The sequence below is a fragment of the Meleagris gallopavo genome, chromosome 20 (assembly GCF_000146605.3).
Source record: "Meleagris gallopavo isolate NT-WF06-2002-E0010 breed Aviagen turkey brand Nicholas breeding stock chromosome 20, Turkey_5.1, whole genome shotgun sequence".
NCBI lineage: Eukaryota > Metazoa > Chordata > Aves > Galliformes > Phasianidae > Meleagris > Meleagris gallopavo.
In genome coordinates, this window is record NC_015030.2 from 671,317 (window position 1) to 686,546 (window position 15,230).

General features: G+C 44.4%; 1 protein-coding gene across 4 annotated transcripts in view; it reads left to right on the forward strand.

Moving 5' to 3' along the window:
- Positions 1-15,230, forward strand: part of MAP2K4 (mitogen-activated protein kinase kinase 4) — a 67,068-nt gene that overhangs the window by 20,925 nt on the left and 30,913 nt on the right. For 2 of the 4 annotated variants that reach the window (XM_019621582.2, XM_019621583.2), the window contains exons 3-4: positions 2,105-2,200; positions 7,926-8,100. In XM_019621582.2, coding sequence (XP_019477127.1) covers positions 2,105-2,200; positions 7,926-8,100 — 271 coding nt within the window. The remainder of the gene's footprint in view (positions 1-2,104; positions 2,201-7,925; positions 8,101-15,230) is intronic. The other 2 variants (XM_010721185.3, XM_010721188.3) reach the window with 1 other exon arrangement.

Genomic DNA, 15,230 nt, shown 5'->3' on the forward strand with positions numbered 1-15,230 from the left:
ACTGCTTCAACTTCATAGTTCATCATCATCAGCTAATATTTTCATTTTTTGCATAAATGAGTGGCTTTCAGCACATACCACAAAGGACGTCCAGGTGGAATGAACGGAGTGCACCCCAGGAGAACAGCTACTTGTAGAACTCATATAGAGAACTTGACTGTGAATCAGATGGATGTGATGGAAGAAGGGATCGGCCTGTAGGCCTCAACTGGTTTTGCCATTTGTTTGAGGAGCTGACTTCTGAAAAGAACTGCCTGGATGGATGTTCTTGCCGCTGGTTGGGACAGCTTCTCCGTTTCGGGAAACTTCAGAAAGCCTTTCTGACATCTATTGTGGTGACCCTCAACTGTCTTCTTTTTGAGCCTTAGTTCTCTTCTTTGTGAAGAGAGTCTGGATGGCGGTTGCCCCTTTGTGCCCAGTGTAACTGATGCCTTTGCAGACACGAGTGCCCATAACAGAGTGATTGTCTCAAACATCTTGTGTGAAGGGGGTTGTCTTCTCTGAGGAGTTGGGATACTTGTCTGGAATCCACTTGTTTTTATTTGATCTCTCTGATGTTCTAGGTCGTTCTTTTATTCTAGTGAAAGGCAGAGTGATTCTGTGGGGCCACTGGCCAAAGTCAATGAGAGCATCCTTAAAGAGCTTACAGAAAATAACCTTGTGGCTCCTGAGATGCAATGGAGAATGCCGTGTCCTACACAGCCGTTTTGGAGGAGGCCAGAATTTGAAATCTCACATTACTATTAGTCTGCAGACATGGGGACCTTTGACTGACATTTGCCTACACTGGCATGTAGGAGTCTTATGTCTTAGTTGAGGGGCATTTTGAAAATGGAGATACATTTGCTCTATTTCATCTTGTTGTGAGCTCTCTTTTGATCACAGAACTCGTCAGTTGCATCTCTCTGAGAAAGCAATCTTTGTCTTGCAGTTAGGTAAGCCTTTGTCTTCCATCTGTCCTTGTCTGCCACAGGAAAAAAGAAAAAGAAGTTCTGGTAGGCACACTATTTCAGAGTTGCAGTGAATTTCAGGTTAAGGCGTGGTTTTCTGCCCAAATCTTTCTATCCCCAATAGAAAATAATTCTTGAAGAAGGAGCAGTAGGGCTTTTAGCTTTCCTAGATTAAGGATGGGATTTTATAACGCTTGGAAGTTTAAATTGGAAAAATCGTTTGAAAAATTGTAATTGAAACTAAAAGGTTCCACGTGGCTGAAATGACAGTGCTCATTCTCTGGTGCTCTCAGCTGTTACCAACAAGGGGCTGGATAGAACTGAAGTATGATTTGCTGACCATTTGTAGATAGCTGCAGCCTCGTTTCTGCAAGAACTTGAATGCTTGTTCTCTGTGTCTGCCACAGAGTGTTTGGCAGGAGCCCGTCTTGTGTGAGCTACTTGCACCATTCTGAGATACCAGGCCCTTATATCAGAAGTGAGATGCCAGAAGCTGGAAAGCTCAAGAGGCTCAAAGTCCCATAACCTGATTTTTGTTCTTAGACAAATATTCTAACAAAGAGTGGTAATTAACCTTGGGTTGATCTGTCAGTTATGCACCTCTTAAAAAGAAAGGATGTGGCTGTTCAAGTCATGCAAACTTGTTCATTTAGAGATAAGATGAATTATGAGCCCACCTGGGAGTGACCACCAGTCCTAGATTGGTGGATCCAGGATGGAAGGTAGATTACTATAATTATTATTATTTAGTGAGTTCTGCTTTAGAGATGACAAGAAAAACAGTGCAGTGATGGTTCATGTGCCTTGAGGCCATAGTGTGTCACTAGCTTGTAGTAAATTAAATGAAATTATTTATATTTTTAATCGTAGTGATATTACAACTGGAAATTGACATTGCTTTAAGAAAATAGACTGCTTACTATTTAATGTGTTAAAATACAGGTTGAGTCATCCAGATACCTCCACTGTCTCATTGCTCCCAGTGAGAGAAGGTTGTGTAGGGGAAATCTGGAAGAAAAGTCTATAGCTAACTAATTGTATGTGCTAACCACTCTGTAGGTAGTGTGACTAGTTGAGTATTGTTATACGTTATTGTGTCTTGTGATAACAGCACCATGTTTTCCTGTCATTTTCACAACTTTTCCTGGCTGAAGTGATACACAAGCAACACTGGGTAGTAATCACATTGTCCCGTTCAGTTTCAAAAGGAGAGAAGCGGACCTCATCCAGAAACTTTCCAGCAGGCTACAGTAAGCTTAACTATCTGTTAGCCATTGTCAAATATTTCCATACTTGCAAAAATGGTACCTATTAAAGTAATGGAAATCGTCTCAGAAATAGTGTCATTCCATAGCTGATTTTCATGTAATGTTAATGGTATTGCATCTCACCATCGTTCTACAAACTACTTAAGAAATGTGTTTGGATTCCTGTGATTCTCACTCACTGATGTGCTCGTGTCTATGTTTCCTGTTCTCTCACAGACAGCTGACAGGCTCAGGAGATGTAAATTTTCAGAAGAGTCGGTGTTCTGTGAAGGGTTGATTTTTATTTTTTTTTTCTTTTTTTTTTTTCCTTAGCTCAGGTTTTCTAGTATTCTGAAGTGCTCAAATCCAGTGTAGGCTTCAAGAATCTGGCTGTGGAGCAGTTAGCAGCTGTGTGGAGTCTGATATCCCAGTCAGAGTGGGGTTGAGATTAACGTGCTCGCTTAAATCCCCTGCAGGTTCACCACGATGAATTGAGAGATTTCCTCTCTGTTAAGGGCAAAGTGAATCAAAATCTGTTGTGACTCATTAGTTTACTGAGGGAGCTTAATACAAAATATTAACATTTTACAAGGCTCAGCCAAATCCTGCTGATCTGTAGCAGATGTGAATGTGTGTTGGGCTGAGTCTCAGTGGCTGTGAAAGAGGCTGAGGAATCTTCCAACTTTATTTGTATCTTTTGTCTTGAAGTTTTGCAGGAGCAGAGAAAGACAGAGCAACGCTAAGTGCGAATTCTTCTACTTCATGAAAGTGAGCAAGTGTGCTTTTGGCTTTAAACTGGGTAGGTCAGAGATGCAAAACTAAATCATTTCCCTCCTTTGATACATTTTCTCTCTTTCTTCTTCACATCTAAGAATCTGTTATTAAATGGGCTAAGCTTCAGGAAAACGTATATGAACCAGTTTGTTCTGCCCCTCTTGAAAGGACCTCCATTGCCTATGAGTTTGCTTCTTGCAAAGATACATCTCTTCTTGTGAGAGTCCAGAAGATTGATGAGAGCTCCAGCGTTCGCAACCTTCCTGAAAAAAAACCTAATTTCATTTAGAGACTTTCTCCAATGAACTTTAAAATAGGGTTGCTGTTTTATTAATTCTAGCCTGTAGGGTCTGAAAGCTGCTTTATGAATGGCACAGACACTTAAACAGAAGGTGCACAAGCTCTGGGCTATTTGAAAGATTTAGCAGAGATGTGTTAGCTGAAGCCATAGGCCTCATTTTTACTGAAAACAGTGCATAGCATGATTGAAACTCTGCACTCTGCATGGAAGCTTTTAGGTAGTTGACCTTGATGGGCACAAAAGAATCTTTAAGGTTGGAAAAGACCTCTAAGATCATCTAGTCCAACTGTCCACCTGCCATCACTATTGCACACTAAGCTGCATCCCTAAGTAGCTCACCTACCCTTTCCTTAAGCGCCTCTGGGACAGTGACACCACTGCTTCCCCGAGCAGCCTGTTCTAATGCATTAATGCTCTTTTTGAGAAGAAATTCTTCCTAATATCCAACATGAAATATGAGTAAATGTAAGTTCTAAGAAGGTACTTCCTTAGGCAGACTTCTGAAGCACAGCTTGTTTGTCTGGATCTCTGACTCTGCAGATCTGTTTTGTTCGTGTCAGCTGTGATGTTGAATCCCTCGACTTTTTGGCTTGTTTGCTCTGAATCCCACAGAACTTCTAGGTAGGTAGAGTGAAGAGCTTGCAGAGATACGGCTACCTGTAGCATCTTTCTGGCCTTGCCTCATATCTGATAACTTTCAGATTTGACTAAAAACGAATAAATCAACCGACCTTTCTCTGCTTCTCCCCACAATCCTTCTTTTTCGTGCTTGTTTTAGAAAACAAAAAATAAAAAAAAACTGGCATCCCTGCTGTGACATACTAATAAATAGCAGGGCTTGGGGAACTAACAGCCTGTCTGAGAGCATCCCAACGCCTCTGTGCTTCTGCTGGGAGGTGCATGGGGCTCTCACAGGCCCTATCTTTCCTGCTTGGATCTGGCCCATGGCGTGCAGAGCTGCGTCCCCAGCGTGTGATGCTGCCCTTGGCCCAGCTGTGGTGCCTGGCGCCAGCAGTCTGCGTGCCTGCTGCCAAGCTGGGCCCACAAACGGATTTATTTCTGACAAAGGGCAACTGTTTGCAGGAGCTGTTGTCTTGCTTGGTGTTCCTAATCCCTGGAATAACTGCTGTGACAAGCATAGTAACCATCTGCAGTGAGACCCGTACACTGGTGCCTATCAAGTGCAGGAATCACAACCTTGTGAGCCTAGGATTGCTTTATTTCTTACTTTTCAAACTTTCAGAGGTAAGGCAAAGTTAGAAGCTCAAGCTCTGGAAAAAGCCACCAGGAGCTCTAGTCTCTCAGGTGCATGCACAAATCCTACTTTTAGCTCTGTGAAGATTACATGATCTAGCCATCTTCTCCTGCTTTTCCATGCGCGGTTTGAACACTAAAAGGAAGCACCGTGAGTCCAGCATCCTAATCTTTTAAAGAACAGCTGCCCAACACTCCCAGCCTTAGCAAGGTTCAGATTGCACAATGTAAAGAAATTAAGCAATGGGAGGAGTCCTGTGTCTGTTCACATCTGTGCAAAGTAATGAGCACCGAGCACAGTGCCTGAAGGCAGAGACAGGAACTGCCTATTAATTACTTCTCACCTTTGCTAGCCACTGCTCTGTCTGGTTTCCTCGCTGTTTCTAAGCTCAGGATTTAGGCAGGGTTTTTTCTTATTACTTTGGAGCATGTCAGTCCTATGGATTTATGTATGCCAGTATCTTGCAGCAGTGCAAATCCAGTAACATGTACTGCATTGGTGACTTCTTTATTCTTGTTGCTTCAATCACTTTTACACCAGAAAATTCCTGTTTTATGTCAGTGCAGTATCCAACTTCCAGATTTGCATTTTTGAGCTGTTTATGTGGAAGTACTGAGTTATTATTTTTTTTATTTACAGCAAAAATTTTCTGTTATAAACAGCCATAATCTTTTGATGCTAAAGGTAATCAATGCATTCCGGTTATTGCCTCTTAAGTTTGGTTGTGCTGCTTAAAGGAAAACTGCTTTGTTTACAACTGACAAATTATATAAATGAGCAAAATCTATATTAAAATGTCTGTCACTCTGTCTAGCTTGTTGTTTGGTTATTTGATCATTTCCCTGGGTATTTTTAAGAAGGGAAATTAAAAAAGGCAAAAAGTCTGATTGCAACGCAAGGCAGATGGCCTCATAAATACATAATGGAAATAAAGCCAAGCTACAACATACGAGATTTTGTGGGTGGACAGTACCAGTATGTCTCATTTTTAACCCTGAGCTTCCCCAAAGCTGTGCAGCTTCACCAGAACACAGCTGCAGGGGGCACTCAGTATAGACCCGAGGGGTATTTCCTTGTGCCCACCTTCCTCCCTGCTGCTGGGGACAGACATCCTGCAGCTGCACAACAACAGCGTAGCTCTGCTGTCACACTGCAGCTGGGGAGAGATGGGCCTCCTCTGTGACAGGAAGATAAGGGCTCCAGATTTGAGTTTTCTTCTGACGTTGGGTAAGAAAGGCGAAGTTTCCAAGGTGGAAAAAAAACAGGCAGAGGTCAGATTGGAGAGAGGTTTAACTGCTTTTCCAGGATACACCCCGTCAATATTTTTTTTTTTAACTTTCTGAGAACTTAAATAGGCAGTGTTGTTTCAAAATGAGATGGAGAGGGCTTGCTCAGGAAGTTGCATCTCGCATTTCACACACCTGGAAGCCCCTCGTTCCGCATCCTGCCCCAGCAGCGTTCAGCTCTGTGGGCAGGAATTGCTGCATCCTTACACTACAGCCAGAGCCATTCCTGTGCTGCTGACAACAAGGAGCAGTGCAGAAGTTAGGGGGCAGCTGGCTGGTGCAGTGTACGCTGTCTGCGAGACAGCGGGCTGGAGGTCATGTTTCTTCCCTTTTTTTATTCTTCTATATTCTTTTCTTTTCTTGTTCCTTTACTGCCTCACTTTCATTCCTTGCTCTTCAGTAAGTAGATTTCAGAGAGAATGCCACTCAGTGCAGTGTTTTATTCTGAGGCATCAAACGCACAGCAGTGCTGAGGGAGGGATGCTGCTGTGCTCGTCGCCTCTGGGCTGCACACCGTCAGTGTGTGCTGCAGGGTTATTCTGAAGGACAGCAAAGCTGAAGGACTCCGTAGGGAATGGCAGATTGAAAATCTCCGGTTAGAGAAGGGGGATGAGCAGGAGAGACGCCGCTTAGAATGGAAAGAGGGGCGGTTTGGTAGCAACGTTCGTTGAACAGGTCAAGGGTTCAGGAAATGCAGCTGCTCCAAGCCTGGAAAGTGCTAAGCTTGTGTCCCAGGGAAGCTGGAGTGCAGCAGATGAACCGTTTGAACCTTGGTTGCACCAGCAAATCGACCTTTGGGCCTGACCTCGCTGCCCTCACAAAAGCCGGGTTCCAAATAAAACCCAGGGCAGGATGGGGCCACCAGCACTTCCTGCTGGGTGCTGCTCACAGCTGCTGGTGACACCTGCTCCGTGGTGTTCATCACGCCTGGAATCGGCAGTAACATCCGTATTCATCTGGCTGATAAACTTGATGAGCTTTATGCATTTGGTCAGCTACTTCATGCATGTTCAGCTGCAGCCTGGACAAGCGTGTGGTTGCTTCATCAAATGCCCAAGAGAAGTGATCGGAGTAGGGATGGGTTTGACAGAACCTCCCTTTTTTACACGGTGGCCAGAAACACCTGTTGGCTCGACTGCCTGTGTGGGGTCGGTGTGCCCTGCAGTCAGAACTATCCTTAATGCTCTTAATGCTACACTGAAGTAGGAAGCTCAGATTTTTGGTACACATTGTGACCAAAGATGTGTGATTCATTTCGTTAATTAATAAAAATCTGAAATTTTGCATGACATTTTAAGGTGAACAGTGTTGAAAATTCTTGAGCATTTCCTACTAATCAGTAGGAATTTTGCCACATTTGAATGAGTAATTATAGGTATCTTAAAACAACTGTTGAACTCCTACATCCTATACACCTGAGGCAGCATTCTGCTTGAAGAAGTGCTTGAAGGCACTTTTTTTTCTGTATGTCACAAACAGCTTGCATTGCTTTTTATAGATACAAGTTATTGGCTCTTCATTTGTTTTTTTGTTTGTTTGTTTTGTTTTTGTATTTTTTATTAATAAATTAAACGATTGCCTAAGATGTTTTAAAAATTAATTGCAGTTTTCCATTAAGAGCAAACACTCTGAAGTCCCCTTGTACAAATGAAAGGTCTTGTTCATGTTGAATAGAAACCCAGTTAAAAGTGAGAATGGAGCATAACGGTGTACAGCAGCAGGAGCTCGGGGAGATGGGATGGGGAGTGCTCTTCAGAGTCTTGGTTCTGCATGTTACCAGATCCTGCTTTAAGCCTGATGTCTTTTGTGCAAAGCAGAAAGAACTGTATGAATGAGTGATTAGAATGACTCTAATATATGAGACATGCTGAATTTTATGCCACAGCTGGAGAAACTTATCGTTAATTGAAGCTGTGAGCAAATGTATGTCATTTTTGATTAACATTCTCCCTCACCCCTGCACTCCCCACCCCAACCAGAATCCTTCCTGGAGTCAGATTATTGCTGTAGACTTTGTGAACCCCTCTCTTCTAATGTTTAATCAAGTGCTGAAAAGAGACATTTACAGACTATTTAAAATGTGGAAAAATTGCTTCCCAATATTTTTGACAGAGAGAGACTGAGAACACACAGCATTGAATCATCAGGAAAATTGAAGATTTCCCCTGAACAGCATTGGGATTTTACAGCAGAGGACTTGAAAGACCTTGGAGAAATTGGACGAGGCGCTTATGGTTCTGTCAACAAAATGGTCCACAAACCAAGTGGGCAAATTATGGCAGTTAAAGTAGGTGATGCCCATCCTTACGTTTGTACTTCAGTCCATTAGGGATGAACTGTGATGGAGAATTAATGTTCTTCCATCAACAACCCATCTACTGCTCTTTTATTTCCAATATAAAGGCTGCTTTTTGCTGAAAATGCATTGTATAACAGGCATGTTGTCAAGTGATTTGTGACACTCTTGTAATTGCTTGTGCCCTTTTGAAAATGCCTATCAGGAGCTTACTGTTTTGAGAGGATCACATGTTTCTGGAGACTGGTAATGGGGCACGGGCCTTTCACCTCTGGGTCACTGGTTCGGATACAGCCGAGGTTGGTTGTAGGCACAAGCTGATGTCTGGCAGCTTCTTCGTGTCTTTTGTGAAATAAGGCAGTGATGTGAGATTTGCTTTTTATGTAAGCATGTGCCCATGGTTATTAACCACCTCCCCACGAGGAGCTGGAATGGGGATCTTCCAGGGAGTGGTTTGCTCTTGCTGATATGTGATAGTGTCTATTTGCTTTCTGCTTACCATGCTGGATCTGCTGAGGAGATGGAAGGTGGTGTGGATTGCAGGACTGCCCATTTTCTACCTTATGCTGCCCAAAATCTCACCTTAGAAGCACGAACAATATGCAGCCTCTTTTCCCAGCTGGGTGATATGGAGTAGTCTTTGTTTCGCTGTAGCAGTGCTTCTCGCCAGGCATTTCTGAGGAGCTGCTTGTGCATTGAGCTGGGCTTGGTGGACAGCAGCCATTCTCTCTCTTCCATATCCTTTGCTTGCTGCTAGCTAGTAGCTAATGACATCAGTCTTTTACGTTTGCTGATGATATTAACTGTAAGTGTTCCCATGGCTCATCTGAAAGAGTAGAAGAAAGCTTTGAACTGTGTACAAGTTGGTGTCACTCTCTTTTTCGGCGCTCTGTCTTCTTGGGCTTTCCTCTGAACTCATCTGGAAGCATTTGCTGCTGCTGGCCTGGTGTGGCATGTAGGCAGACCACAGCTCCAGCTCTAGCTGCTACAAATGTAATTCGTACTTGTCTGAAATGTATCAGGCCACTGGAGTGACCAGCAGCCCTTTACTTTCTCCTGTAAATATTGACATCCTCATAGGGATGGGGTCATTGGCTGGGCCTCGCAGCTTTTTGGAACAGAGTGCAGTGGTATTGGTGTTTCATTGTGTTTTTTTTTTAATCCCTCAGAGTCATCAGTGGAGCTGGAGGCTGCCTGTAGGTGAAGACCTGGTTCTTTCAGTTGCTTTTGGTGGAACTGTTAGGTGGAGTTTGCAGATGATAGGTTGAAAACCACTGATGTGGTGAGATGATGCCTGGGCACTTGAGCCTCCCATGCCCACAGTATCTGTCCTAGGCAACAGGTTTTGCAATCATAGTGGCTGTGGGTCTGAAAAAAGCTCTGCCTATAGCCAAGTGGGTTTGTGACAGAGCTCTGCAGTGGGTACAGCTCTGCTGCAATGAGTGCTTTGTTGGGCTGGCTAGTGTCACCAAGAAGGAGCCGTGTCTGCTGGCACAGAAATTCTCTTGTCCCAGACTATGTTTGCAAAGGGATTTTCTGGATGGTAGCAAAGTGTTGTCAGTATGTAGGGGCTGCAGTGCAGGTACAGCTCCCACCTGCAAGATGGAAGGCTCCAACAGTGCTCTTGCCCACTGTTGGAAATGGCATTGCATATCATATTGAGCTGTCTTTGCTGAGGGAAGAGAGGTGTGTGCAACCTCTGTGAGTGCTGGGCATGATGGCTCAGCATTAAGCAAATAAAACCCCCTAATTTTACAGTGTCTGAATTTTGAAATGTCAGAGTTGCGGGCTGGGGTGATGCCACTTTTTCTCTGAACAGACCCCTGTAGGGCACAGCTGTGCCTGCTACACTTTTCCTCACTGAAGGGAAAAGGGAAGCTGGAGGCTCTGGGCAGCCACATCTGTTTCTAAAATGTTAGGAGTGAGGGCTGTTCTGCACTGCCAATGGGAATAAAATGTGACTGAGCAAAGGAAAATGTATGAGTGGAACAGTATGTGACATCTCCGCTGCAGAAAGAGCTATTTCCAAGCCTGGATGGTGCAGTTTCAGGTGAGGTTTCAGGATGGAGCTGATTCCAGACTACCTACTGGTTCATTCCAAAGCACTTAGCCTTTTCTCTCTCAAATTGCTGTTGCTTTTGGGGCAGTCTGTGTTGTGCAGTAACCTGCTTTGTTCTGGTCTGCTTTACGGTCCATCTGTGTTTGGGGCCATCCATCTCCTGTTCCCTCTGTTTCCCCCAAGCCTGTGGTGTCCTCCTGGCTTATAAAGCTGTTGCCTTCTGAAGCCCCAGCTCCTCACCTGCCTCCACGTAAACAAGCTGCTCACTGTAGTTTCTCCTTGCTATACAGGCAGGAATTTAATTTGATATATTCTCCTTCAAATTGAAACTATCCTAAGAGAAAAACCATAGAAAATGAATGGTTGAGAGGAAACCCTGTCAGTCTAGTGATCTGAGGTTCTAGCTTATGATCTAAGTCACACCTGCTTGCAGTTCAGTGTTGTGGCACTGTGCGTTGTGCCTGGCCTTGAGGACACTGAATTTCAGAACCAGTGTATCTGATTATTTGGTGGTGCTGCTGCTCCTGTCCAGTGCTTCCCTAAGAGCTGATTACAGCAACACCAGGGCAACAACAGATCCCTTGGAAGGGCGTTCAGCAGAAGGAAACAGGTTTTTGGAGGCTGCAAGCCAGAAGTTGTTGACTGTTCTGTACTGATGAGTGAAACACAGGGAGAGCTCCAGAAGCTGCTAGTTGGATGCAGAGAAAATTGCTATATGGGCCTCATCCAGTTTCTCCTTCATCCTCTTCCATCACTACCCATGACAAGATTCTGGAGCAATCAGCTGTCTTCCACCCCACTTATTCCTGGCAGGATCAAGTCCTATTTGCAGTTACCATCTCCAGGCTGCATTGGCATGCAGCTTGTCAGTCCCTTCTGCAGGTAGGTTCAAATCCTGCTTGTTCCACAGGCATGCTGCAGTTACATAGTAATGAAAAGATGAAGAGTTGCTCTTTTCCCATGTTGGAGTTTCCAGCTCCTGCTGCCCCCAGACAGCCCGGCAGCTTTGAGCACTCATCCTGCACACCTCTCAGACTTGAGGAAACGCAGCTGCTATATCAGACCTCAAATCATTTCCACTTCCTTTTTCTGGCTTTTCCTACCCTGTCATTCCACTTCCATGGCACTTTGCAATTTTTGGTTCCTTCAGGCATTGTTTACATTCACCTTCTGCTTTCTCTCTGCATGGTGACCTGTGTTTTCCCTGCAGCATGCGTTCTGCTGTTCTCCTGAGGTCCCCAAGCAAAGCTCAGGGGCTGCCTCTCCTGTCTCCACTTCTTACCCCAGCAGTCTCCACTCCTGCACATGCTGAAATAGCACCAAAACAACTTGAGATGTACAGGTGAAAGCACGGTTTTCCTTCATTTTCTCCTTTCATGCAGTTTGGCCTGATCAGCCCGTGTCTGGATCTTGGCAGATGTAATCCTGGGACCTCTAATGAGGGTGTCCTGTGACTGTCAGGCCCTTGGGCAAGACTGAAAGCTTCCATCTGGAACTTCAGCATCAGTGGTGGAGGAGGAGAATATACCTCTTTGTGTCACTGGTGTGAAGCTTCAGGCTGTTGGAGGGAGAGGCTTCGATGATAAATTCTTGTGCCCAGTTCTACTCCTCCCTCTCCTTCAGTTTTTGTCCTGCTGTGCCCTTAGAAATAAGTAGTTAAATAACAGGAAGACGTGACGTGTCCCTGCAGGGCAGGCCGGAGCAGCAGGACGTGGCTGCAGAAGGCTGGGAGCTGTGCTCTTGCCTACAGGCAGGCAGTTGCAGGATTTGCTGCGTAGCTTTTGTATCCCCTGCTTGTCCCATTGAAAGCCTCTTCCCAGGCACATCAGGAAGAAGGGGAGGTGGTAAAAGAAAGAGGAATCGGACTCAGGATTTATATGGAACATTTTTTTCATTTTTCTCCATGAAAAATATTCTATTTTTGCGAGATTGAAAGAAGAATCCTCTTGTTCCTTAAATCCCATTTATCTCACAGGTCTTCCTACAGATTCCAAGTGCCGTTTCACTCTGAGCCAGTGGGCACTGTGATCTTCTCTTCACTCAAAAAATCCTTATTAATTTTCCCGAGAATTTATGTGCATATGGGGTCAAGATTCTCCCTTTTGGAAAAGAAAACAGCCCATTTTTGTCCATTGCCAACTCTGTGCAAATTCACCACTGCCAGGCCAGTTTTTTCATTAACTCTGTACTTCCTTGGCACGTTTCTCTTCTGGAGTCCTTCTTTTCCTTGAAGGCAGTATCTGCTCTGGCCCACATTTGCCTGCTGCACCAGCATCAGTTCTCTGCAATACAGTCTTGTCCAGCTTCCAAGTTTCACCCATCGTCCTTTCGCTTTGTTTCTGGTTTCTTGTTTGCTCTTCTGTTCTTGTTCAGTCTGTGTCAATCTGTAAGTCACTTGTGAACAATCTCCCTGCAGGGAGCCCTGGTCCCTTCCCAGGATCTGCTGCATTCTGTCACTCCTCATCTTATTGCTGAGGCTTCACAACACATGCTGCCCCAGCCCCTTTGGTACCTGCCCTCCAGTATCACCATATGTTGTTGTCATAGCTGCTCTGGGCGGCTGTGCATCTTGTTTCATGAGGATACCACACAACCAAAGAACCAGACTGTCTTTGTAGATCAAAGTCTCATTTTAGTAGGGTGAAGTGGTCTCCTTGGGAAGCTCAGCAAGCAGCTGAGGGTTATTTCTGTCCTGAGGTTTCCCTTTAAGATCGGTGATCAAAATGAGATGTTAAAATATCCTTGTTTTCCCAGATTGATATAAAAATATATAAATGAAACGTCCCCCAGTCTGAATGAATGCTAGGAATTATTCTCACTGTTGGCTCTGCTTACTCCTTAAATAGCACAGATAATACGTAGCGTGGGTTTTATTAACCAGAATTCTGAAGGCTAGGAGGGTTTCTTGCTTGAAATGTTCCCAAGACAAATAATCAAATATTTGACATAGCCAACCTTTAACCTGTGAAGCAGTGCTCGTGCCAGCCTGGAGCCCAAGCACAGCAGCAATGGGAAGGCACAGCTCAGGCCCCTGCACTCCCCTCCAGCCTCCTGAACCACGGCTATCCAGCTGTAGGAAATACTCAGACGTTTTGGTTTCAGTGCTAGAAGCTTCTAACAATTTCTTCCTCTTCTGGTTCTCTTGTTTTGAACTGGCTGAAAACTGTGCTGTCAAGAGCCTGGTCAAATGGTTTGTGCTTCAGTTGGTATTCAGGCTTCTTGTCAGGGCCCCATGGACAAGTCTTGCACCTCTTGTGGTTTTTCCATCAGAATACACCTAGGGAGTGAGCAAACTGCGGAGGGGGCATTTTTGTCTGCAGTCCTTCAAGTTTTCCTCCCCTCCAGAAGAGGCAGTGATTTTCAGCTATGTACAGAATTTTCTGTGTCTTGCAGTATCTATCTGCAGTATAAATCAATCTAACTGATTCAGTCTTTCTCTGCAATATTATTTAGTTTAGTTTCCACTTCTAGCCAACGTGTTCAGATTTTGTTGACTTTCTACTTTCTGTGTAGTCTAGCAATAGTTTTGACAAGTCTGCAGGTGGCCTTCCACTTCTTATGCTCTTGTCCTAAGAAATTCAGAAGCAATTCTTAGATCAGCTGGATAATCAGAGAAGCTGGCTGAGGCACTGTTTGGAAATACATAGGATGTCAAGCCTATAAAACGTCTGTAAAAGATCTTTGTTCTTCCAGGAGAAGTCAGTAAGCTGTAGAGGTGTTCCTGGTTCAGAACACAGTGCCTCTTTCACATCATTTTGCATTGTAGTCAGTGCTTGCTCTCTTACCCATTGCTTTAAAACAGGTATTTAAGTCTTGGTTTTCACGGATTTTCACTGAAGGCAGTCCCACAGTTGAAATAGGTTGTTAAGTATCAGATGTCCTTGAGAGCAGAAGTTAAACATTTATTTATACCTCTGTAATTTATCCATCATTTCCTGGATGTCTGATAGCCCTCTAAGATGACACACAAGTGGATTAAGTTCAATCAAGGGGCATGTTTCTCTGACCTTCCTGTTTCCCATATGATTTTGGAAGAGGAGCATTAGGATTTTTGTGAGCTGGCTTGTGGTATACATTTCCATTCTTGGCACAATTAGATACAGCCCTGAAGCTGACTACTTACCTTAGAATTTATTGAGGAGGATTTTCTGTTTCACTCATCTGTTTGGGTAGTTGGCTGAGAGTAAGGGGAGGCTATTCCAAAGCCTGCTGATAAGATGCAGAGGAAGTAGTGAGTGATGAATTAAAAGGAAATGGTGAGAGATTGGGTCTTATTAGAGGAGACGGAGGCTAGTTGTGATCAGTGGAAGACCTGACCTGCTTTTTTTGGGACTAAAAGTGTTATGGATGGGTAGATGAATGTTCTTGTCCTCAGCAGCAAGTGTGCAAGACCCCTTCCAGCCCTCTGTTTCCGTCACCCTGCAGGTAACCCAGCCCACTGGGGCACTGTCAGGCACCATTGCTGGGCTTTCTGCTGTGTGCAGAACAGTGCTGTTTTTCCTCCTAGCTCAAGAAGCAGGTTTTCAGTTTCGTGCCTATGGCTTTTTTCTTCCTTTTCTTCTTTTCCTCTTTACCTTTCCCCTTTTTCCTTATTCCCTTTCCTCTTTCTCAACTGGTTGCTACCCACTGCACCTGAATCTTTTCTTGTTGTACTGAGGCTTGGTGATGTCTCTACTGTTTTGGGTCTGCTTTGTGGGATTTGCCTGGTTTTAGGTTCGAGTGGTCCAATCCACAGAGCATAGCTTAGCATTTTGCTGATGCTGTCCAGGGCACAACTTTCAGAGCCCTTGTTTCTGATGTTAGAAGGCTTTATCCTAACCTGAGCTTGTACTAAACAGGCTGAAGAGTGTACTTCTGAAGGGTTTGTTGCAGTTTGAGGCCAACAAGGAACTGTTAAAAATGAGACTTCCTCTATCTGCTAAAAGAAAACCCTTCTTCCTTACCTAGCTTGTTTGGCCATAGCAGCACCTGCATGCAGTAGAGTAGTAACCAGGCTAAGATGTGTGGGACCTGAAGACAAGTGAGACCCGTCCGTCCCATTAAATGGTGTCACCAGACTGTT